General features: G+C 53.0%; 1 protein-coding gene and 1 non-coding gene across 2 annotated transcripts; both read left to right on the top strand.

Annotated features, from left to right (window-relative positions):
* Positions 1 to 596: 596 nt before the first annotated feature.
* Positions 597 to 703, top strand: LOC138079462 (U6 spliceosomal RNA). Its single transcript, XR_011144923.1, has one exon. It is a non-coding gene; the product is annotated as a U6 spliceosomal RNA (small nuclear RNA).
* A 4,252-nt stretch (positions 704 to 4,955) lies between these two features.
* ADA2 (adenosine deaminase 2) lies at positions 4,956 to 24,453 on the top strand. The gene is made up of 9 exons (XM_068971844.1): positions 4,956 to 5,200; positions 6,688 to 6,913; positions 8,233 to 8,443; positions 17,919 to 18,046; positions 19,347 to 19,437; positions 19,991 to 20,099; positions 22,820 to 22,977; positions 23,432 to 23,634; positions 23,835 to 24,453. Exons 1-9 carry the CDS (start codon positions 5,005 to 5,007, stop codon positions 23,932 to 23,934), a joined length of 1,422 nt encoding a protein of 473 aa, XP_068827945.1. The 5' UTR covers positions 4,956 to 5,004; the 3' UTR covers positions 23,935 to 24,453.
* Positions 24,454 to 25,235: the final 782 nt, after the last annotated feature.

Here is a 25,235-nt window from a genome sequence, read left to right as displayed (position 1 = left end):
AGAGCCTTTGACTGCATGGATCACGACAAACTGTGGAAAATTCTTAAAGAGATGGGAATACCAGACCACCTGGCCTGTCTCCTGAGAAATTTGTATACAGGTCAAGAAGCAACAGTTAGAACTGGACATGGAACAACAGACTGGTTCCAAATAGGAAAAAGGAGTATGTCAAGGCTGTATACTGTCACCCTGCTTATTTAACTTATATGCAGAGTACATCATGAGAAACGCTGGGCTGGAAGAAGCACGAGCTGGAATCAAGATTGCTGGGAGAAATATCAATAACCTCAGATATGCAGATGACACCACCCTTATGGCAGAAAGTGAAGAAGAACTAAAGAGCCTCCTGATGAAAGTGAAAGAGGAGAGTGAAAAAGTTAGGTTAAAGCTCAACATTCAGAAAACTAAGATCTTTGCCTCCGGTCTCATCCCTTCATGGCAAATAGATGGGAAAACAGTAGAAACAGTGGCAGACTTTATTTTGGGGGGCTTGGAAATCACTGCAGATGGTGACTGCAGCCATGAAATTAAAAGACGCTTACTCCATGGAAAAAAAGCTATGACCAACCTAGACAGCATATTAAAAAGCAGAGACAGTGCTTGCTTTGGCAGCACATATACTAAAATTGGAACGATACAGAGAAGATTAGCATGGCCCCTATGCAAGGATGACACGCAAATTCGTGAAGCGTTCCATATTTTTTTTTAAAAAAAGCAGAGACATTACTTAACCAGCAAAGGTCCATCTAGTCAAAGCTATGATTTTTCCAGTAATCATGTATGGATATAAGTTGGACTATAAGAAAGCTGAATGCCGAAGAATTGATGCTTTTGAACTGTGGTGTTGGAGAAGACTCTTGAGAGTCCTTTGGACAACAAGGAGATCCAACCAGTCAGTCCTAAAGGAAATCAGTCCTGAATATCCATTGGAAGGACTGATGCTGAAGCTGAAACTCCAATACTTTAGCCACCTGATGCAAAGAACTGACTCATTGGAAAAGACCCTGATGCTGGGAAAGATTGAAGGTGGGAGGAGAAGGGGACGACAGAGGATGGCATCACTGACTCAATGGAAATGAGTTTGAGTAAACCCCGGGAGTTGATGATGGACAGGGAGGCCTGGTGTGCTGCGGTCCATGGGATCACAAAGAGCGGACACGACTGAGCGACTGAACTGAGCTGAGGGCGCTATACACCGGGCACACCCCATGCCCCAGTTGGGAGCCCACCTGGGCCCCAGGCTGACTGAGAGCCTGAGCAGACACTGGGGGCTCTTTGGCGGGTCTTGGGATGTAATCACCATTGTGGATTTGTTCTCAGCGTTTTCTGGGTTTTGTTTTGAGTCAGAGACGGCCCTGTTCCCCATCTCTGCCCACCTGCATGAACCAGCCTTGGGCGGTCTGGTCTGAGCTGGGAACTTCCCCTGGGCCACTGCCCGCAGAGGGTTCTCCTGCTGCAGAGCCTGGGAACTCCAAGCAGCCTCTGGCAACAGTGACACTGGCAGTGTCCGGAACACATGGGACACCCGGCCTGTTGCAGGCCTCCCCTCTGACCCCAGGCACCCCACGCAGCGCTGTTCCTACAACCTCCCGTCTCAGCCCAGGAAACTGATTTCAGAGCCTTGAGATAACCTGCCGAGGCCACAAGGCTGTGAGGGTTCAGGCTGGTGAGGGTCTAGGCTTGGCTGCAGCCTTGGGGCATCGGTGCTGTGTCCACTCTGCCCTCCCTGAAAGGGTGCCCCTTCCCACCTCCCTTCCTCACAGCCCCTCCACCTCCCACCCCCATCCTCCACTGTCCTGCCCCCACACCCGTGATTCCTCTGAAAGCATTGACTTTTTATTTATTTTTTTGGCTGCACTGGAGATCTGTCGGATCCTAGTTCCCCAGCCAGGGACTGAACCCAGGCCCTTGGCAGTAAAAGCGTGAGTCCCAGCCTTTGGGCCACAAGGGAATTCCCAAATATCTACCTTTTGTCACTTCTACTTTTTCACCCACTGTCCAGTGGGTTGGCCCATGCTTCACCCCATATTTCTGAGGAGGAACAATTCCCAACTTTTGTGAGCCAGTTCGAGTGCCTCCAGCCTGGGGGCACAGCCACTCATACCCCACCTACAAATGAGCATGACCCCCCTGCACGCTGACACACATACATAGCACACACCTGTGTGGCTCTCACATGGATGCTCACACACACAGAGAAACACATGTGTGCACACACAGATGCAGCAGGCCACACCCCAACCCTAGGCTGCAGGGAAGTGAAACCCTGCCCCAGGGAAGTGAAAGACTGTGAGCCCTGGCTTCCAATGGGCCTTTGTGGGAACAGAACCCACAGTCCTTTGTCTCTGGAGCTGTCCCAAGGTAACTGGGGTCCCTTGGGTGGGACCTGGGGCCGAGGCATGTAGGTGGTTGGGGGCACTAGGGACTCATCTGGGTGGGGGCCTGCCCTTGGGGTGATCCTGGGGGTGGGAGAGGCAGGGCAGCTGGGTTGCGCCACTTGCCAAGGCCCCAGCTCGTGACTCAGGCTCACAGACGCACAAGTTCCTTTCTTAGTCTGCGAACAAGCTGTTTTTGTAGCATTTTTCTGCACCTTCTTCTAAAAGTGTAAGTGCCAGGCCCCAGAGGGAGGGGATGAGTGAGCACCGGGACGTGATGACTTTTCGTCCCGCTCCGTTGGGCTGCTCCTGACCAGCGCTGGACACACTTCCATCTGGCCGGCTGGGAGGAGCCCTGGGTGCTGGCCACATGGATGCTGTGGGGGTCCATGGGGAGGACGGATTGGGAGGTTTGGGGGTGATGGCTCCTGTTTAATGTCTTTGGGGGAGAGCGGATGAGGGGTGGGGTCCTGGGTGGAGGACATGGGTGGGATAAGACGGCTCTGTGATGGGGAAGGGTGTGTGAGGGGCAGCGTCACTGTCCCCTGCCTGGAGACTTCAGGTTCAGCAAATACTGTCACCTGGGGAGAGATCTGAGGACCCGGTGAAGAAGCAGGGATTTTCCCAAAGCCCTGCTCTCAGACTTGAGGTCCAGTCCTGCCACACTGGAGTCTGATATAACCACTGAGTAAACACCTAGAATAGTTGAAAGACGGCCCCGGAAAGGAACTTGGACAAGGTGTCCTGATGATGATCAAATTTTCAATTTTTTAAAACATTTATTTATTTAATTAATTAATTTGTCTGGCTGCCTCTGGTCGTAGTTGCGGCCCCGGGGTCTTGATTGCTGCATTTGAACTCTCAGTTCTTTATTTGCAGCATGCACATTCTCACTTGCAGCCTGTGATATCTAGTTCCCTGATCAGGGATTGAACCCAGGCCCCCCGCATGGGGAGCACGGCTTCTTATAAGTGTTTTATTCCACCTGAGCAAGGTTGACACACGAGTCCCACTTTGAGAAGCACTGGTTTCACCCAGTTCACCCAGGCCCACAGACATGAAGCGATGAGCCCGACGTCTCCCCAGGACGTGCTCATTTAGGGCTGGGCCTGGGGTCTCCTTATTTACAGCCTCGATATTTCCTGGGAGAAAGGAGCATACCCTCAAGTATGCATTAGGAATTTCACATTTATGTGGTTCCAGGAGTCAGCCCACGTCAGGGTCTGCCGGCAGACCCGACCGGGGAGCTCCTTGGTTCTGCCCACAAGCCCCCGAGCACTGGCCACCCGGGCCAGCTGCTCTTTGGGACCTGCCGGAGGCTTCAGTGCTCAGCTTCTGAGACATCGCTGTTGAGTGACTGTGCTGCAAGCTCAGCAAGTCTTGCACACCCAGCGGGGCAGATCTTCAGTTCTGGGATGATTTCTTTCTTTCTTTTTTTTTTTTTTTTAATATTTTTTCAAGGTCTTTATTGAATTTGTTACAATACTCTTTCTGTTGTATGTTTTGATTGTTTGGCTATGCAGCATGTGGGATCTGAGCTCCCCGACCAGGGATTGAACCTGCAACCCCTGCATGGGGAAGCGAAGGCTTAACCACTAGGCTGCCAGGGGAGCCCCGGGACAGTTTCTTATATTATTTATTCCCTTTTTCCTCCCATCTATTCTTTCTTTTTCCTTCTGAAATGTCTGTTTTTTGGGGTGTTGGGTTTCCTGAGCCCAACATTCTCTTCCTTTTCTTCGCTCCTGTTTTGTCCTGCTTTCTAAAATCTTCTCTTCAGTTCCATCTTTTAATATTGCTGGCAAACACTTTACATTTCAGCACTCATGCTTTTAATTTCTGAAAGCTCTTTCCTGTTTTGTGCATTTTTCACGCCGTGCTTTGCCTGTTTCGTAGGCGCATGCGTCCTCGTTCCTGTGAGGAGGGTAGCTGTGGTTCTGGACTTCCTTTCATTTTTCAGTGCTAGCTCCTCCTCTGTGCTATTTTTTTTAGTTCCTTTCTCATGTTGTGGGCTTTCTTCATAAGCCTCGCGACCTCCTGCTGTCTGGTTACTAAGTGGAAGTCGCTCAGTCGTGTCTGACTCTTCACGACCCCATGGACTGTACATTCCATGGCATTCTCCAGGCCAGCATACTGGAGTGGGCTACTCTTCCCTTCTCTAGGGGATCTTCCTGACCCAGGGGTTGAACCAGGGTTTTACCAGCTGAGCCACCAGGGTTATACTTGAAAGTAAAACCCAAACAGTCTATGGTGTCTTCCTCTGAATGTGAGCAGGGCTCGTTAAGGACGAGCTCCCATCTGGGAGCTTCATGACGAGTGTTTGTGTGGGGATACTGTCCTTGTGTGTCTTCAGGGGTCTCTTCTCCGGGGTCTTGGAGAAGAATTTTTTGTATGCTGCCTCCTGGTAATCTATTGAACCTCCTCCGGCTTCAACACTTAGATCTGTACTTTTCTGCCCCCTCCCCACCTCAAGTCTACAGCTGAGTGATCTCCTCTTCCAGGCATCCTAGCATCAATGTTGGGGCGGCTAGCCCTGCCCTCCCTGCTGCTGGCCGTGGTCGTGTCTTCTTTCTGCCTGGCCACGTCCACGTCCGGAGATGAAACGCGAAACCAGCTGTTGACGAGAGAGAAGATGATGCGGGTAGGGGGGCAGTTGGTGCTGACGCGGGAGGAGGAGCTGGCCAACCAGAGGCTCAGGGCCCTCAAGGAGGCTGAGATGCGTGAGGCCCTGCGTACAGGGAGCATCCTGCCCAGCATGCACTTCTTCCAGGCCAAGAGCCTCATTGAGAAAAGCAAGGTGTTTAACATCCTGAAGAAGATGCCTAAAGGTAGGGGCCTGGAGGGGAGGGTTCTGGGGCCCTGGGGACTTGGAGGAACTAAATTGCAGTTGGCGGTTTCTCTTCTAGTGGAGTGAAAACTCCATGGGGGCCCTGTGTGCTCTTTCTCACTGGCGGACAGGGGGCAGGGGTCCACATGACTTCTGTCCATCCTGGAAACCAAAACCCCGGCTCTGAGGGGACTCAGTGTCAGACAGACAGGGAGGGGGCCTGGGTGTCACCAGGCATCCCTGGTGGGCCTGCAAGTTGTCCCCCACAAGAACCTCATCCTTCTTTTCATATGCTCTTCTAATCTTTCCAGGGGCCAAGTCACCAAGCAGGATACATCCTAGACAAACACATTTCTCATAGTTCATTGCAACCATCCACTGGGGAAAAATGCACAACCTGAGAGTTGTGAGTTAAGTTTTATTTGGGGCCAAATGAAGACTATAGCATCTCAGATAATTCTAAGGAACTGCTCCAAAGAGGTGGCGGTGGGGGAGGGGGGCGGTTAGTACATATGCGATTATGGTGAAGGGGAGTTCCTGCAATCAAGCACACATTTTTTGCAGGTTTCTGCTAGTCACGTGTAGATTACTTCTAGTCACGAGGAACAGATGTCACCATGAAGGATTTCAGTGCTTTTCTAGATATGAGGAGATGCAAGAAGTGGGTTCATAAGCTCATCTCCTGAAAATATCCAACTATCAGAAAGCTGTCCAGGCAGTTTTTCCTAGAGCACAGAGGGGCTCTTTTCTGCTCTTAATGAACTTTCAGGGGTGTTGCAGGGCAACAGCCGCAGCAGCGCAGAATTTAGTCCTTGTAGAAGTAGATGGAAAGTGCCAGTCTGTAGCTGAGATTGCTGCAGAAATGCGTCATCACCGTGAACAGGAAAGCGCACACATAAACTGCAGTTTGCAGCTTGGAAGGACTTTTCTGTACTTTTTTTTGTGTGTATTGTAGAGGTTAAAAAATGTAAAAACTGTGAGGTCGGTAAGGTCGCCTCACTGTTTAGGGAGGGAACATGGCAGAGCTCATATAGCGCGACGCTTGTCATGGGGTGCGCGTCAAGGCCAGAGAACAGAGGAGGTGAACACTGAGCCTCGAGTTGGGGTGAGGTCTGGAGGAAGCTGCTTGATGCTGACAGGAAGCAGGGAGCCAGCAGGCAGCGGATGGGGTGATGGGGAACCAGATGGGGGACTCTAGGATCCTGGGCAGACAGGCTAGGAGCTCCTCTTCTTAAACCCCCTCACATAGCGCTGGGCCACTTGAGGACTTCTTTGGAGGTCATGCTCCTGACAGGAGCTGGAAGCCAGTCTTCTAACTCCGAGCCTGCCTGCTGCCTCTTGAATGAGACCACCCAGGGCCCCTCCTGGTGAGGGAGGGAATCAGAGAACCAGGAGGCTGGGGCCAGCTCTGAGCCGCAGAGGGAAAAGGCCCTGGGTTCCCAGGAACTTCACCCCGTAGAAACCCTGCCCACCCACTCTCCCCCTCAGGGGCCGCACTTCACGTCCACGACTTCAGCATCACCAGCCCGGACTGGCTGGTGAAAAATGCCACATACAGACCCCACTGCTATTTTTGCTTCACCCGGAGGGGGACCCTGCAGTTCAGATTTGCTCATCCTACTCCCCCCACCCCGAAGCCGGCAGAATGTCCCCAGTGGGTTTTGCTGGAGAAGTTTCGAAAGGGGCTGCACAACGTCTCGGACTTTGACAACAGGTGGGTCTTGGTTTGCGAAGAGCTTGTCTCGCACCTGCACGGGTGGGGGTGGTGTGCGGTGTCCCTGTGCGACAGACCTTTCTAGAAACACTGACCTTAAAAAAATCAGGAGGCTTTTTCTCTTAACCGGACAGGATGCTTTGCTTCACCACAGTGTTCCATGCCTTTCCCATCCAAGGCAAGCTCCTGGTACGTGTAGACCCAATTTGATCAGCAACACTGCTGCTGTGTCTGGACCCTCAGCAAGGGTAGAGACAAGGAAATTCCCCATTCCCAGAGCCGAGAGGGTCCCAGGTGGATGAGATAGCCTGAAAACATAAGCAGCATCTTCCTAACAGACCTATAAAGAATTACTATAATAACTGTTCTAATCAGAGAACCATCTACAGAGGGCTTTCTGGAACTGTTTCCTTTATGAGTAAGAAAATGCTGCTCAGCCTGGGTAAGGAGGTTGCCCAAGGCCACACAGCTGGTGAACAAATGGCTGAACAGGGAAGTAACCCGTGTCTTGGGCTGCCAAGTCCACAGTCATTTCCATCAGACCTCGAGGGTGAGCTTACTGGGGCCGCCCCAGTGGGATGCCAATGACAGTGACTTAAAGGAGAGAAATGTATTTTCTCACAGTTCTTGGAGCTGAAACTCCAAAATCAAGGTGTGGGCAGGTTTCTCTGAGGCCTCCATCCTGGGCTGGTGGCCAGCCGTCTTCTCACTCTATGCAACCCTAGGGTCTAGGATGCTGGCCCTGATCGTGCAGGTCTCTGCCCTTGGTGTTGGTGGTTTAGTCACACAGTCATGCCCGACTCTGTGCGACCCCATGGACTCCAGCCCGCCAGGCTCCTCTGTCCGTGGGATTCTCTGGGCAAGAATACTGGAGTGGGTTGCCATTTCCTTCTCCAGGGGATCTTCCCAACCCAGGGATCAAACCCTCGACTCCCGTATCTCCTAGATTGGCAGGCAGATTCTTTACCACTGAGCCACCTGGGAAGCCACCACCACCACCTCCTGAAAGGCCCCATCTCCAAACACAGTTACACTGGGGATTAGGGTTCAACATATGAATTTGGGGGATGCAATTCAGTGCACGACACCCTCCAAGGCGAGCTTGACCTGGGATATTCGTTCTGTGGGGTCAGCCTGGCTAAGAGGTGGAAGGCAGCAGGTGGGCCTGGCTAGGGTGTGTGTGTCCTGCCTGGTGTCTCCTGGGGAGCAAGTGCAGGTCCTGGGGTGGAGGGCCTCCATCAGGGTGCCAGGGCAAGGGTCTTGCAGGGCCGGGGTGACGGCCTATGGCAAGCCTCCCCCGATCCTCTGTGTCCTGACAGCCTGCTGAGAAATTTCACTCTGATGACCGAGAACCCCCACGTGACTTACACAGACCAGGATGTGATCTGGGCCAAGTTCAAGACCATCTTCTTTGTGCTGAGGGGCCTGGTGAGCTACGCACCGGTGTTCCGGGACTACCTGTCCCAGGGCCTGGAGGAGTTCTACCAGGACAACGTGCTCTACCTGGAGATCAGAGCCTCGCTGTACCCGGTGAGCCGTCTCTGCTCACCTCTGCTTGGGCCAGGCTCTGCTGTCACCCTGCAGAGTGACAGGGTGACACTGGCTCCCCACCCTGGTGCTCCGCAGCACCAAGCACCGGCTTCATCCCCAGGGGTCTGGTGCCTGACCAGGGGCCGTGTGAACGTGGAGCCCTGGAACGCGCTGGGCCGGCCCTCACTGCCCGTCACCTCCCTTCCCCCGTGACCCCCACGTCCCAGCGCCCCCAGACATTCGGGGCCTGCTGGTGCCTGGACACCTAGCCCTGGACTCTGGGCAGTGCCTTGAGCCTGGACGTCCTCGACCGTCTGCTTTCCTGTCAAAGCACTCTGCAGGGTGGTGGCCTCAGTGCAGGGACGCTGAGCCAGCTGGTACATGGGCCTAGCTGTGTGTAGAGTGGGGGCTGGGAAGTCCCTGGGGGTCGGTCTCTTCTGTGGGCAATAGAATGTCTGATTTGACTTTGAGGAAGGAAGGTCAAAGGGAAAGGAATGGAAAAGATTAAGAGGAGCCCAAAAATATCCCAAAGTGTTAAAGTATTAAAAAAAAAAAAAAACCGCTGAGTAGGACCTTGCCAGTAGTGGAAAAGGGTGACAGAGTCTCAGGTACATGAGCTGGGCCGACCTCAGCTTTGCTGAGGGATCTCGGGCTCCAGGCTGGGGGCAGGGTGGGCGTCCCATGAGGAGCCCAGGGGAGCCAAGTACAGCAGAGAGAGGATGCTCCTGGTGGGTCTTTGAAGAGGACCTCTGGGGGGAGGCGGGGTTGGGGTGTCCTAGGTACTGACTGACTCCCTCTGGGGGACTCATAGGAGTGTGAATGCTTTGTAGTGCAGGGAAGCGGCTCACCCTCAAGTTGTCCCTCGGCCTTTGGGTTATTTTGAGCAGAAATAGTCAAGGCCCATAGGACTCAGGAAGAGCCTTTGACCTTCCCCCTAAGTAAAAAATAGCACTTTTGTTTATTTACCCATTTTTGGTTGCGGTGGGTCTTCGTTGCTGGCCAGGTTTTTCTTAAAGAACCTAGATGAAGGGCCCATTCCCAGAATAGAGCTGTCACCAGTCTCTGCAGAGAACACGGCAGGTGTGGTACAGAGACTTCAGGGCCTGAGACCAGAGTCCTCCCTGTCCCTTGTCCCTGCGTTCACCAAACACTTGCTGTTTATCACCCCGTGAATTGCCTTCTTCCCCTTTGAAGTCCCAAACTCCCACCCCTAACACCCTCTTTGTCTTGAGCTGAAGACGGTATTTAAGGTGAGGGCTTCAGCCATTTGGGTGAGTGGCTCCCTATTCCTGGGTCTCTCCCACATACAGATGTCATGAAGCTTGTGCTTAATTTTCTCCTGTTAATCTGTCTCATGTCAGCTTAATTCTTAGACCAGTCAGAAGAACCTAGAAGGGTAGAGGGAAATGCCACCCCCACTCCCCATCTACCCTGTCCCCCCCAGTCCCCACCCCCACCTGCCCTCCACCCTCCACCCTCCTTGACAGCTGGCCAGTTGCCTAGGTGGCCCCAGGCTGCCAGTTCAGAAACCCCGGCAGAAGGTGAGAACCCTTATCCATCAGTCAGTCCCCGGATCTCTGCCTGCAGGGCTTTTGAAAGCAGGAGTGCTAAGAGTCTTTTTTCTAGTTTCTAAAATTAGGTCAGCAGGAGAAAATATTTGTGGAGCTGGTTCCTGGGGCCTAGAGCCTCTGGGCTGGTGAAGTTGGTAGAGCTCTGGGCTTGTTAATCCTTTTCCTCCCAGAGATGGTGTCTGTTTTCCTGTGTCTCTGTCTGTTGTGTCATAAGGAGGAAAACCTTTGGCATGATGCCTTTTCCTTTTTTCTCTTTCTGTTTTGAGAGTTTAGCCTCAGGACCAGTGAGAAAACTCGCCCTGGTCCTGCCATCCAGAAGGTGCAGGCACCAGGGCATTTGGTGGCCAGTCGGATCCAGTGGGATTCTGGGCTGTCACTGCTGGTGGGAAGCACATAATCGTGCCGGCTCCCAGGAGGGCTTATCACAAGGGGTCTCCATCCACGGGGGACTCTGTCATCTCAGCCTTCACTACAGTCTTTGCTTTCTCAGACCACCTTGGGGGAGTGAACTCTGGATCTGGTGTGGCCATGTTCTTTGCCCTCTCCCTTGACACCTCTTGTTCATGGCTAAGCCACGGAAAGCCTGATTGGTGTGTGTTGGTGTTAAGATCCTCCTGTCCATGGTGGACACTTTGAACTGGAAAAACTTCTAAATTGGTAGATTTTTTTTAGTGACCTCTCTTTGTAAACACCTGTCTTATTGGTACCAATGTTAAGACCAAAAGGTGGAAACAAAGAAATGTAACCTTAACTCAAACAAACAGAATGGTTTGAGAAGCAGAATGGAATGGGTCTTTCAGATGCTGATAAAGACGTTCTGTTAACTAGCAAGCCAGTGGGAAGAAGGGCCCTGGAGAAAGGGAAGGGGAAGAGGGGAGCTGTTATGGACTCTTCCCAAAAAGGTGGACAATTGTAAAGGGTCACTGGGCAGGGGGAACCACAGGACTGGTCACAGCAGCGGGGGAAACTTCAGATGGTTGTTAAGAAATGGGATGAGAACAGTGGACATTGATGGGATTAAAACAGGTTTTGATACAGCACTCCCTGAGGTTGGGTGGGCTAAAGAGGCCTCCTACCAGTTTTCCTAACAAGAAAGGGCCCCAAACAAGTCCTCCCCTCTCTTTACCCCAGTTTGGAGAAATTTAAAAGCCAGAATGCAGAGATGATAGCCAGTAAGCCGACCCACGATCACCAGGGGCAACAGAGGCTGTTTAACCAAGTTAAAGATTGACAGGAAGGCTTGGGTCTCTGGGCTGGATCCCTGGCCAGAGACCTAAAGCCTTTTGCAAAGACAAGTGGAGGGAAGTTCCCCCAACTCCTCAAAGCTGGGGCCCCATGAGTTGCGACACCAAAGCCACTAGTGGAGCTGACTAGGGGTGTGAGGGTAGACGAGGTTATAAAGGTCAGAATGTTGGAGCGAGTGTTTGATGGGAACGGCTGTGATATTCAGCTGACAGTTTCCAGACTGTCTGCCCATTCACCCAAATTACTGAGTAAACTAAGGGCTCAGGGACTGACTCCAAGGGCAGTATTTCAGTTTTGTTACCAAATGCCATAGTCGTTGTAGGGTCAGAAATTCTACTGTTTGTACACCCAGAAGTAAAAAGGCTCCAGAGATGGACATACATTGACCAAGGTCGTGAGTGACAGATGTATACACAAGAAAGTTAGAATACAGTCTTCAGAGAAAATTGTCAATTAGACCAGACACGTAGGCTTCCTGATTGGTAAATTCTCTCTGGAAGGCAAATCTGTTTCTTTTAAATGGAAATAGAGTTGGTTTACAGTATTGTTCTGGTCTCCTTTGTACAGTGAAGTGACTGCATTTTACACACATCCATTCTGTTTTAAATACTCATTTCCACCATAGGTTATCCTAGGAGATTGAATATAGGTCCCTGGGCTATACAGTAGGATCTTGTTGTTTATCCGTGCTATATATAATAGTTTACACCTGCTAATCCCAGAGCCCCAGCCCTTCGCTCTTCCCAAGCCTCCTTAGCAACCACATGTCTCATCTCTGTGTCTGTGCGTCTGCTTCAGGTTTGTAGATAGGTTCATTTGGGTCATATTTTAGATTCTACATCTGAGTGATATCATTTGATATTTCTCTTTCTGACTCACTTCACTTAGTATGCTAATCTCTAGTTATATCCATGTGCTGCAGCAAATGGCATTTCATTCTTTTTAACAGCTGAGCAATATTCCATCGTATATATACCCCACATCTTCTTTATCCATTCATCTGTCGATGGGCATTTAGGTTTCTTCCAATCTGGGCAATTGTAAATAATGCTGCTATGAACATAGGGGTGTATGTATCTTTCCGAATTAGTTTTGTCTGGATATATGCCCAGGAGTGGGATTGTAGGATCATATGGTAGCTCTATGTTCAGTTTTTTGAGGAACCTCCATGCTGTTCTCCATAGAGGCTGTACCAGCTTGCATTCCCACCAATAGCGTAGGAAGATTCCCTTTTCTCCATGTCCTCTCCAGTGTTTATTATTTGTAGACTTTTTAGTGACAGCCTTTCTGACTGGTGTGAAGTGATACCTCACTGTGGTTTTCATTTGCATTTCTCTAATAACGAGTGATGTTGAGCATCTTTTCATGTGCCTGCTGGCCATCTGTATGTCTTCTTTGGGGAAGTGTCTATTAAGGTCATCTGCTTATTTTTCTATAGTTTTTTTCTTGCTGGATTGTATGAGCCGTTTGCATATTTTGGAAATTAAACCCTTGTCTATTTCATCATTTGCAAATATTTTCTCCCGTTCCATAGGCTGACTTTTCAGTTTTTTAATGGTTTACTTTGCTGTGAAAACCTTGTAAGTTTGATTAGGTACTATTTGTTTATTTTTATTTCTATTGCCTTGGGTTGAAGGCAAATCTTTAAAAATTTTTTAAAATTTATTTATTTTTGGCTCTGCTATGTCTTTGTTGCCACAAGTGGGCTTTCTCTAGGTGTGGTGAGCAGTTGCTACCTTCTAATTTGCAGTGCAAGCACCTCTCATGATGGTGGGTTCTCTTATTGCAGAGCACGACCTCTAGAGTTTGGGCCCAATAGCTGTGGCGCAGGGCTTAGTTGCCCCGTGGAGCATAAAATCCTCCCGGACCAGGGATCGAACCCATGTCCCCTGCATTGGCAGGCGGATTCTCAACTACTGGACCACCAGGGACGTCTGAAGGCAAATCTTAACTTCTACTGAAGCCAAACTATCTGATATTTTTCTCCTTCAGAATCTGATAAATTTTTAAATCCTGGGTGGGATCCCTAAAGGGACTCTATTGCCCTAGTGTGACTGGCTGAGTTGGCAGGCCCTGTCGTGGAGGCTGATCCTGCCCTGAGAACCAGTTATTCCAGAGTCAGGGCCCCTCCCCCCACGCTCCAGGTCTCTACTCTCCTGTGCATCCTGGACTGGCCCCCTTTCCCTTGGGAATGTTCATCCTCCTCCAGGTCATCCCAGGTGAGGGTGGGCATCTCTACCAGAATCTGGTGTGTGTTTGATGGTTTAATGCTGAGTACAGACTTTTGTTCCTACTTCTGATTCTTGGGAAGTGGGAGCAGGACTGACCTTGCCCCCAGGAGAAACTTTGCCAGACTTGTGAACAGAGTCAATAAATACAAATGCTCCTTTCAACAGAAGAGAGAGAGTCCAGTCCACCTTCCACTAGGAGAAGAATTTTGGAAAGAGGTGAGCTGGCCTAGGGCTAGCCTGTGCGGGGCGGAGGACAGGGCAGCTCCCAGAGCCATCATGCCCAGTGTGCCCTGAAACCCCATCTCTTCCTCTAGCCCCGGCTCCCCACCTCCAGTCCATCTCCTCCGGAGTCTGGCTCAAGCCCCGCCTCCCCCTCCCCCTTCCTGGAACGGGCTTCCTCCCAGCTCTGGAGCCCCAGTTAGACTGTGAGTCATTCCAGACCACCTCCCCCCACCCAGGTCTTCCAGAAGCCCCAGGAGTGGTCATCACACTCAGGAGTGGTGGGTGTACATGGGACTAATCTGGAGGCGCTCTTTGGCCCCCGACCTCCCAGGATCCCAAACCTGAGGTCTTGAGTGGGGCCAGGAAGCAGCCCATTTAATTAGCCAGCCACCCCTGCCCCCACCCTGAGGTTCTGATTCAGGCTGTCTGACCCAGATCACACTCTGAGACCTTTTCCAAGCGCTTCATCTCATCTGAACCTCACAACCTGCAAGTTACCACCGTGGGAATGAGGTGCGGAAGGGTCGAGGGGCCTGGCCCAGGCCACGTGGGCAGTGAGCAGGGACTGGGCTTTGAGACTTGCGGGTCCACACTGCATCTCAAGAGATGCTCCCTGAGGGGGTCCAGCCCGGGGGTCGCTTCCTGTGGTCACATCCTGCCGGCTTTCTCAGAGTAGGGAGTGGGAGGAGGCCTCCACACAGGGAGGGGCCTTGGGCCCCGAAGGGGAGGGGAAGAGGGGAGAGATGGCGGGGAGAAAGGGTCTAAGCCTGTGGAGGGTATCTGGGGAAGTTGCTGAGGAATTGCATGGAGGGTCGGCTTCCTCACCCCTCCCCCTCTTGCCACGCCCCCTGGGGACAACTGGCTCTGGGGTATCCCCTGAGGAGCCGCCCAGCTCCCCTCTCTCCCAACCCCCTCTGGATCCAGCCAGGATTCCTAGAAGGTGGAGGCCCAGGGGCATGGGATCTGCCCATGGTTCTGGCCTGACCTGGGAACAAAGTCCCCTTGGTGTGGAGAGTCTCGGGCTGATGCCCCCATTCCCCAGAGTAGGGGAGCCATCAGCACATTGCCAACCCAGACGTCTGCCCTGGAATTCTCTGCTGAGCCCCGGCCTGCCCTCCCTGCTCGTGGGGCTAATTCAGGGCCTGGGACGAGGTTTGATGGACCAGGCCGCCGGCCCAGCCTCCTATTGTGTCACTAATGCCCCATCACAAAGGCCACTCGTCCTTAGCAACAGTTGCTAGGCGGGTCTGATCTCCCTGGGCCCCATCCCCGCCCCCACCGCCGGAATCGGAGGCTCTGACTGGATCGGGTCAGCCTTTCGAGCGGAGCTCCCAGGGGCTTATCCTCGGCCCTGACCCGTGGGCAGTCTTGCGGTTGGGGGGACATGCCTGGGAGCCCAGGATAGTTGTTCCCAGACACCTTGGATGCTGTCAGTGGTGTAACCAGCGGTCCTAGCGCTCCCCCTATCCACCCCCTGGGTTTTGTCCTGGATTCTCAGCAGACTGCTTCCCTAGGGACTCCACCTGGCTTTTGCTGTAGTGACGGTGTTTCATGTCATTGCTGCTGCTCTGGGGAACCCTGAGGGCAGCACCTTCTACGATGTTATTCTTTGACTGTGCTCCTCACAAGACTGTGAAACCTAGAGGCCCAAGATACAGGAGAATCACCTGGGCAAGGTTTTAAAAAACCAGCTTCTACCCCAGGGAATCTGATTTAATAACCCAGGGTAGGACCCAGGCATGTTCTTCTCCCTGGGTGGCTGGAGACTTTGAGACCACCCCCCACCATGCCTCCAGGTAAACTCTGCCACCCTCACCCCTCACTCCAGCCTGGGAGCAGGTGCGAGTTTCTTATCCTTTCTAAACCTCAAACCCCTCATCTCTAAAATGTGTACTAGGGGAGTGTGTGTACTAGGGGAGTGTGTGTACTAGGGGAGTGTGTGTACTAGGGGAGTGTGTGTACTAAGTCTCTGCAGTCGTGTCCGACTCTTTGCAACTCCATGGACTGTAGCCCGCTAGGCTCCTCTGTCCACGGGATTCTCCGGCAAGAATACTGGAGTGGGTTGTCATTTCCTCCTCCAGAAGCTCTTCCGGACCCTAGGGATTCAAATTTTCGACCCCTTCTGATCCCTAGAGCCTGTGCTCTGCAACAAGAGAAGCCAGCACCCTGAGAAGCCCCTGTGCCGCAACTAGAGAGTGGCTCCCACTCTCAGCAGCTAGAGAAACGCCCGCACAGCAACAAGGACACAGCACCGCCAAAAATAAATGCATAAATACAGTTTCTTGTAGTGACCATGTTTCACGCCATTGCTGAATTCTAGGGATCGAATTCGGATCTCCTGCACTGCAGGCAGATTCTTTACCGCCTGAGCCAGCAGGGTTCTTCGTCTCTAAAATGAGACCCAGCTGACAGTGCAACGCCTGGCGAACAGGAGACGCTCCATCGGTGCTTGTTCAGAGAGTCAGGCTGTCCAGGTGAAAGCTGCCTGCGTCTCCAGTCGAATGTCTGGGCCATAGTTTCTGGTTTGACACAAACAGATTGTGTGACCTCGAGCAATTCTGATCCCAAATGTCCCTTTGTTCCTTCAGCTTCATATTCTCTAATTCCATGATATCATAGACAGTAGAAATTCGTAATCTTACACTGGTTCATGAAAGTTGTATGTAGTTTGAATAACTACCCCACAAATTTACAGTTCCTCAATTAAACTATAGTTAAGGCTTGAGATAATCTGAATTGAATCCAATGTTTGTTTGTTTGTTTTTTAATGTGGACCATTTTTTTAAAGCTTTAATTGAATTTGTTTCAACATTACTGCTGTTTGATGTTTTGGTTTGGTTTTGGGGCCACAAGGCATATGGGATCTTAGCTCCCTGACCAGGGATCGATCATCCCTTCACCCTCTGCACTGGAAGATGAAGTCTTAACCACTAGACTGCCAGGAAAGTCCCAGAGGCCAACATTTTTCTTCTTTTAACCCTTTTACTAAATCACTTCCCTTTAAGAAATTGTGTTTGTTTATTTAGTTTTGGCAGTGCTGGGTCTTTGTTGCTGGCTTTTCTCTAGCTGCTGAGAGTGGGAGCCACTCTCTAGTTGCCGTGCAGGGGCTTCTCATTGCGGTGGCTTCTCGTTGAAGAGCACAGGCTCTAGGCATTCGGGCTTCGGACTTAGTCACTCCACAATGTTCTGTTCTTGGGGACTGCAAATTAAACTTGCAAAAGCCACATTAACAGGAGGAAAGGCATAGCAATTTTATTTGATGCTAATGTTTTAACTTTATGTACATGGACATCTTCATGGAAAAGAAGTGAAGACCCAAAGAAGTGGGTAGGCCAGGTTCTTATACACTATTTTAACAAACGGTGATAAATTGTGGAGAAGCAGGAAGATGAAGGAAAGGGGGTTTGGCTTCTAGGAGTAGCAACTCGTGGGATGGTCAGTGTATGGGGGAACTAATAGAAGATAGGGGCTGTTTTCTCAGGTTTGTTCAGACCCAGCTTGGTGCCCCGTTGCTGTCTCTGCTGGTGAGGGTGGGTGTCTCTCCTTCTGGAATAGGAGCTGGAAGGCGGTGACTTCCGGACAGAAATATACGTCCTGCTCTGAGGCAGACAGGCGGGCACGGAGATCTGTTTGCCTTTGTGCTTCTTATTTGCCTTTAGCTCAAAATAGTCCTGCAAAAAGTGATAGGTTTGGGGGGTGGCACATTCTGATACCCTTCAGGACCCCCAGAGATGGAGAAGCAAAAAGCCTGCTCTCTTCCACTGTGTTTTTTTACTCTGTCAGACCTACTATGCATCCCTGGATCTTCCCACTCTGCCCCTGGCCATGTCACCTTGGTGTCCCTAGTGGCTTGGCTACCTCAGGGTCCCCCACCTGTGGGTGGGAGAGTGGGGAAATGAAGAGGGTCCTCAGACCGCTCTTTCCGGCTGGCATCCTGTCCTCAGCTGGCCTGCTGCTCATTTGCTGCACAAATACTTCCTGAGTACCGACTGCTTGCCAGACACTGTTCTAGGTGGAAGGACCCAGGCCTGAATGAGAAGTAGACATCCCAGCCTCACAGCACCAAGAGCATCATCCCATTCAGGGCTGGGACTTCTGGTCAACCTCAGAGGCTGTCAACCAGGCTCTGGAGATTGTTGGCAGTTGGGAATGGAGTTCTGCCTTGCTCACCTCTGACATCCGGCTGGGACCCTGCTTCCCTCACAGGTGTATGAACTGGATGGGACGGTCTACAGCCAAGAGTGGTTGGTGAGGACTTATGAAGAAGTGGCTCATAATTTTGCAAAAGCGCATCCTGGGTTTATTGGAATCAAACTCATTTTTTCAGATAACAGGTGAGAGTGAGTGAAGCTGAGCCTGGAGGAACTGAGAAGATGGGCTGTGGGCAAAGCCATGGGGATGGGAGGAGATGGGACAGGAGGAGAAAGGGGTGAGGAGGGGCAGGGAGGCTGTGGCCAGGGGCAGAGACCACCCCCCCCCACCGCCCCACCGCCCAGGGTCTAAGCACTACAGGCTCCATGTGCCATGGAATTCCATGATGTGACCCACCCTGGCCTGGGTGGTCGGTTATGGGGTTAGTGGTTTTCCCTGCATGTTCTGATGATTTTGTTTCAATCTGTGGCTGGGTTCTGCCTCACAGCAGCCCCATCTGTATGGCATGCTCACACACTGCAAAGGCAGACCCACCCTTGCTCCAAGCAAGGGCAGAAAGCCTATAGGAATTCACCTGACTTTGCCAAGGAAGAGTCTCCCTCTTGTTGAGGGGCAGTCAGTCTGGATAGACTGTGCCATGTCCAGCTAGAGGGCTGGGGAGGGGCAGGCACCCTACTTGCTAAGCCATAGGAGGTGGGAGGGCAATCAGACCTCCCTGGAGCCCCTCCCCTCCTGGCGAGACCTGGGGCTGCTGAAGCTGGTGGGCCAGGGTGGAGCTGGCAGTAGTGGATGGTGAAGGCTCCCTGGGGGCTGGTGGCAGGAGCTCCAGGGCAGGACTTCAGTGCCAGCTGCTGCGGGTGCAGGGATGGATGGGCAGGTGTTGGGGGCGCAGAGCTAGGGATCAGAGTGGGTGGGCCAACACCTTCCCCCATCATGGGCCTGCACCTTTTCTCTGGGTGCTCCTGTGGCGATGCTCTTGCCTGGTCCCTGGCCTGGGCTGGAAAGGAGAGAGCTTTGCGGGAGAGGAGGCAGCCTGGTCATCTGGTGTCCGGAGCACTCTGGCCTTTTTGACCGAATCAGGGGCCAGGCCCAGGTGCCCCACAGGGACCGGGTGGCCGTGGCGTTTCACAGGTGCCCAGAGAGCAGAGAGCTGGACGCTTCCAGGACCATCTCTCAGGGACGCAGGGCAGGTTTCGATCATGGCCAGTTTTCTTCATCCAAATGCAGATGAGCAAAACTTGCCTTGTGGGCCCCTATCCCACTGGCTTTCCAGAGACTTGGGTCCCTCTGGAGCAGCCAGAGTCCTCGACAGGAATGGATTTGGGCAAAATTTCTGTGTTTAAGAGGGACTCAGCAGCCTGGATGGAGTAGGGTCACGTGCAGTTGTGCTGAGGGTTTGAGACGTGGCAGCTGGGAGCCCTGGATGTGGTCAACCGTCCACTTGGGAGCTGATGCCTGTGTTTCTCTCTGTCTCTCCCACAGAACCAAAAACGAGTCCCTCATCAAGAAATCCATCCAGACAGCCATGGGTCTTCGAGTCAAGTTCCCTGGGATAGTGGCGGGGTTTGACCTGGTAATGGGCACAGCGTGAAGCTCCCAGGGAAAGACTGGGAGGCACTGTTGAGACCCTCCCTTGGGGTCTTGGGGGGTGAAGGGAGAGCAGAAGAGGTCAGAAGAAGGCAGGAAAGGATAAGTCCTGAACAGGAAGGGCCACCAGGAGGGGCTGCCCCACTCCCCGGTCTCCACACTGGGCATGACACCTGGCTCTTCAACCTGCAGCCCAGGGCGGGTGTCTGGAAGCTGAGGTGTGTCTGTACATCTTACCCAAGAGAGCTCACGCTCTTGCTCTCAGACCCACTGGGGCCCCGGAGCGGATCTCAAGGGCTTGTTTCTCTGGACCAGGGTGTCCTCCTGGGGTCCTTGGGGGCTGCTCATAGGCCAGCCTCCCCCAGATAAGGCGGGTGGTTATATCAGGGCCACACAGCTCTCTTTTCTTCCCCAGTCCTGCTGCTGGTCTCTCTTTATGGCTGTGACAGAGGCCTTGGCAGTGGTGGCAGGTCCAGGGCACTCTAGCAAGGCCAGGCAGGGGGCCTGCAGGCACCCCACGTGCCTGCTCTGTCCTGCAGGTGGGGCGCGAGGACACGGGCCACACCCTGTATGACTACAGGGAGGCTTTGATGATTCCAGCCTCTCAGGGCGTTCATCTGCCTTACTTCTTCCACGCGGGAGAGACTGGTGAGCTTGCGACACCGTCGGGCACAGGGCTGATGGGCAGGGCCCCCTCAACATCTCCGAGGCCGCAGATAGGACCCCAGCCGGTGGAGTGACAGCCCCATAGCGGCTCACGGCGCGTGGCCGCTTCACGCACATTGTTGAGTCTATGCTGATAGCAGCGCCCAGGGAAGGGGGCATGGTGGTGCTGGGGCAGCTGCGCTTCACACACCTTACCCGGGGCTCTCACCTGGTCCTGCCAGGAGGGCACCCCACCCGAATCTCCAGGCGAGGAGCCCGAGGCTCCAGCCAAACAGGGTGACTGGTCCACGAGAAGGAGCTGGGAACCCTTTCTGATGATGTCAATTTCATAACGAGCAAACCCTGCTTTCGAGGTGGACTCATGTGCAAAGTCAAACCGTGGGAGGTTGGGGGAGAGGGACCAGGAGGCCAGTTCTGTGACTGGGACGCACTGTCCACCCCCACCAGGCTGAGGGGGTGCTGCCTGTCCACGTCCATCGGGCTGAGGTGGGGAACCTTAGTCTGCACCCACCCGGGTGAGGGGGCCCAGCTCTGCTCAAGCAGCCTGGCTGCCCTTGTTTCTGAACTGTCATCTGCCCAGCCAGGTCTCTGTCCCTCAAAGCTCTGTCCGTGGGCTCACTGGTCATTGCTTAGCCTCCAGATGCTCCTCAAAACATGCAAACCCTCAGCAGAAGCAGCAGGTCGCGGCTGCAACGTCAGATCTCGGGGAAGATTTGGGGGGCTTAGACCTGCTGCACTGCACCCCTCAGAGCATCCGAGGCTCCGGCCACCTGAGAGGACCAAGGAGCCAAGGGCAGAGTCAGGATTTCACAGCCAGGCTGAAACCTGGCGTCTCACAGTGGCTCCAAAGTAAGGGTTCCCGCACATTAATCTCTTTCTGGACGCTTCAAGTCCATTTGGAGCCAATTGAGATCAAAGGTGTTCTAGGAGATGTAGAGAAGGGTGTGTGGGGGATGGGAAGCTGGGATGGGTCAGGGCAGGCAGGGGATGTGGCAGTTGTTACCCTTGAAGGCCCTGAGGTTTGGTTGGGAAACCACAGTCATCTCTGAAATAAACTCAATGCCACGACATGGCCCTAGGAGAACATTTTGCCAGGACTTGAATATTTAATGGGTTTCCCAGGAGGCGCCAATACTTTGGCTGTCTGATGTGAAGAGTGGACTCATTGGGGAAGACTCTGAAACTGGGAAAGGTTGAGGATAGGAAGAGAAGGGGATAACAGAGGATGTGATGGTTGGATGGCATCACTGACTCAATGGACATGAGTTTGAGCAAAGTCCAGGAGATAGTGAAGGACAGGGAAGCCTGGCGTGCTGCAGTCCTTGGAGGTCGCAAAGAGTTGGACACAACTGAGCGACTGAACAAAATCCAGGTGGCTTAGTAGGTAAAAAATCCACCTGCAATGCAGGAGAACTAGTGTTCGATTCCTGGATAGGGAAGATCCCCTAGAGGAAGGCATGGCAGCCCACTCCGGTATTCTTGCCTGGAGAACCCCACGGACAGAGGAGCCTGGTAGGCTACAGTCCAGGAGGTTGCAAAGAGTCAGACATGAGTGAGTGACCCAGCATGCACCTTTAAAAAAAAAAAAAGGAAAACATCTTTGAAAAGAAAGTGTTAGGAAACCAGTGAAAATTCTTCTAAAGCACATGCTCTTACCAGCATTGGGAATTCTTGGGCTTCGTTCCCAAGAGAAACATGGAATTTTCACATTTCACATGTGGGTCAGTTAGGATGCTTTCGGTGTCCAGTAATGGGGCCCACACACCCTGTAGGCCCCGCTTTCAGGTCTGCTGTGATCGTTCACCATAATCAACCTTGCCGTCCTCCTGGGCCTGGGATCTCTCCCCATTTTGTCACAGATAGTGAAGTCACATCCGGGTGTGACCACATCCAATGAAGCCAAAAAACAGCTGTTTCCTCCAGGGCAACTCCCTGAATGGGAGAGGAGCGGGAGCTGCAGGAGCCCTCCACCCCATCCCAGGCTGCTGGGAAGGCTGGCGGAGTCAGAATGGTCTTCTCACCCCTAACCAGGAGGCCCTGCCAGCGGGAAGGCCCAGTGGGGTGACTTGTTCCTGCTGGCCGTAGCTACCTTGCCATGGGTTGTCCCAGGAGTTTTGTTAAAGACAGAAATTAAAGTAAGTGCAGATAATGGAAATCGTTACAGTGACAGTCTGCAGCACACTGTAAAGATCTTACACATTAAATTCCAAGAGAACAGTTTCTAGAAACAAATGTAAGATGGAAAGAAACAATATGGGGAAAACAGGGGCAGGGAATTCCTTGGTGGTCCAGTGGTTGGGGGGGGGGGGTGTCTGTGCTTCCACTGCAGGTTTGGTCCTTGATTAGGGAACGGAGATCTCGCGTGCCACCTGGTTCGGCCGGAAAAAAAAAAAAAAAGGACTATGGGTCGAGCAGACCAAGACTTGAAGCCCACTTTTTCTGCTCTCTACGTGAGGACCTTCTCTTAGCCTATAAAGCCTGTGTGGGTTTCCGCTTCCTCACCTGTTACACACGTACACACACACATAGGTATACACAGGCGGGCCGTACCCCCTCCTGCAGTGTTGTCAGAAGGAAAAGTGTGTGCACATTTGTGTTAATGTTCATTTCTCTTCCTTTTCCTGCCTGGGAACTCTGGGGCCTTCACCTGCCGAAGGTCTGGGGTCCTATTCATTCTACTGAAGACCCCTCTCTATTCCCAGATTTGGAGGGAACTCCCGTAGACAGAAATCTTCTGGATGCTGTGATACTGAACTCGACCCGGATCGGCCATGGGTTTGCTTTGAGCAAGCACCCGGCAGTCTTGGCTGAAGCCTGGAAGAAGGACATCCCCATCGAAGTCTGTCCCATCTCCAACCAGGTACCGGCCTCCCCAGCCTCCCTCCCTGTGGTTGCTCCGTGACGCCCTTGTTCTCCGTGTCCTTCCACTCTCTGTCTCTCTCACTAGCATTCATGAAGTTTCTTAGGAATGGCCTTTGCCTAAAATGTACCCGGTAATGAGGGTCCCCAGTGGGACAGGACCATGGGCAAAGCTGTAGACAGAGCTAAAGATGCCCTGGGGGGCATGCAGGGGGGAATGTGGGATCCCCCACTGCCACATGGCTCCTCGGGGCTCTGTGCTCAGGACAGCGGCTCAAGCTGGGCCAGGGGAGACCAGATGTTTGAGTAGGACTGGCTCTTCCTGCATAGGACTTTGCCCAGAGTTGTCCTGATGCCTGGAACAGTCATAGGGAGAGAAGGGCCTGATCCTGCTCACGGTCTCACCTCCCTCGTGACGACTCCTCAAGGATCCACGCTTGTCTCTGCCCGAGCAGGTCCTGAAGCTGGTGTCCGACCTGAGAAACCACCCCGCCGCCGTCATGATGGCTGCTGGGTACCCCATGGTGATCAGCTCAGACGACCCCTCAGCCTTCGGGGCCAGAGGCCTGTCCTACGATTTCTACGAGGCCTTCATGGGCATCGGCGGGATGTCGGCCGACCTGAGGACGCTCAAACAGCTGGCCATCAACTCCATCAGGTGAGTCTGCCGTGCGATTCACTCCACCACCGCCTGAGTCCACCGCTCTGAGGCATGGGCAGAGGTCCAGAAGGTTCCCGTGAGCTTCTCTGCCTCTTATGCCGTTACTGCTCTTGGACTGGGGACATGGAGCCCTGTCAACACCCGAGGTCCCCTCCTGCCCTCCCCAGGCTGACCTGGGCATCCTGCCCCCACCACAGGTACAGCGCCCTGTCGGAGACCAAGAAGAAGTCTGCCATGGAGACCTGGGAGGAGAGGTGGCAGAAGTTTGTAGCTGGGCTGGCCAGGGGCCCCAAGTGAGGGGACAGCTGTCTGTCACCCTCCACCTCTGCTTCCCTCCTCCCAATGGTCCAGAATCCAGGGAAGTCACCTCCATTTGTCCATCAGGCCACTGTGACTCTGGCCTGACTCACATGAGCCCCTAACTCATCTCCCTCTTCTCTTTGCCCTCTTCAGCTCATTTTCCCCAGAGCAGTGATTGTTTCAAGTTAAATTAAACCAGGGTACTCCACTGTGACAATTCAGAGCACTTAGAACTCGCCCTCCTCCACCAAGCCCCCACTGGGCTCCCAGCATCCTGTGAACAGGGTCTCTCCCATGTCATCCCACCCCAGGCCCCCAAGCACACTGGCCTCTGGCCTTGGGCCCTCCTGGCTCTCAGCTGGGAATGCTGTTTCTCCCCACTTCCGTCTGCTGCCTCCTGTCACCCCGAGGGTTCGTTTCAGGTCCTAGTCTCAGAAAGACTTGTCCCTTGGGGCACCTTGCTCGCTCCCTCCTGACTTCACCCGATGTGTCATTACGGATTTATTTCTGCGCGGCCTCCCTCCCCCAGACCTTCAGCTGCACAGGCACTCGTGGCCAGTTCACGTCTACTGTGAGCCAGGAGCCCAGCCTGCCCCTTGCCTGGTTGGCCCTCAATAAATGTTGTGTTGCAAGAATGCCTGTGCCCTGTCGTGCTGAGCTGGATCAGATCCATCTCCCAGCCCAGCCCTTGGGAGAAAGAGGGCAAGGAGCCAGCCTGGCTTTGCTGGGCCCTGGGTATGAAGGAGAACCAATGCCTTCCTTACAAGGCCCAGCGATGTGAGTCTTCTTCTTATCCCCCATCCCCTGCATGGAGCCCGCAGGACCTCCCCCTGGGCTCGGGCTCCTGATGCTGGACAGCCTGCTGACTGGGGTCCTCAGCCACAGGCTGGTTCCCAGAGGGAGTCAGATAATCTCAAACCCTTTTGATTCACAGCCTTCACCAATCCCACGGTGGGGCACACAGGTCCCAGTGCAGCTGACTTCGATTCAATGAATGGTGACAACAGAACATAGCAGAATGGGCTTCGCTAGCATGTTGCCATGGTCACGGGGGTCTCCTTGGAGTGTAGGGGCTCTGATTTGGGAAAACAAACCAGCTGTGGTGCCTTCATTCTTGTTAAACAGGCAGAGTCCAAGCAGAGAATGAGAAACACCAGTAGGGCCAGACCTGAACTCACCAGGTTGCTGCCGGCAGAGAAGCGAAAGCTGGTTTCACACACATCCTGGGACTTCCTGAGGGGCCCTGACATGCTGGTCTTCTAACCTGTGTTAGCTGAATTCTTATAAACAAAATCAAG

Source organism: Capricornis sumatraensis, chromosome 4, assembly GCF_032405125.1.
Source record: "Capricornis sumatraensis isolate serow.1 chromosome 4, serow.2, whole genome shotgun sequence".
NCBI classification, from domain to species: Eukaryota; Metazoa; Chordata; class Mammalia; order Artiodactyla; family Bovidae; genus Capricornis; species Capricornis sumatraensis.
This window is presented reverse-complemented; position numbering and strand designations above follow the sequence as displayed.

Coding starts and splice junctions, on each gene's coding strand:
- ADA2 (XM_068971844.1), top strand. CDS start 5,005: ATGATGCGGGTAGGGGGGCAGTTGGTGCTGACGCGGGAGGAGGAGCTG. Junction 5,201..6,687: donor CCTGAAGAAGATGCCTAAAG/GTAGGGGCCTGG, acceptor TCTCCCCCTCAG/GGGCCGCACTTCACGTCCAC. Junction 19,438..19,990: donor TAGTGGCGGGGTTTGACCTG/GTAATGGGCACA, acceptor TCTGTCCTGCAG/GTGGGGCGCGAGGACACGGG.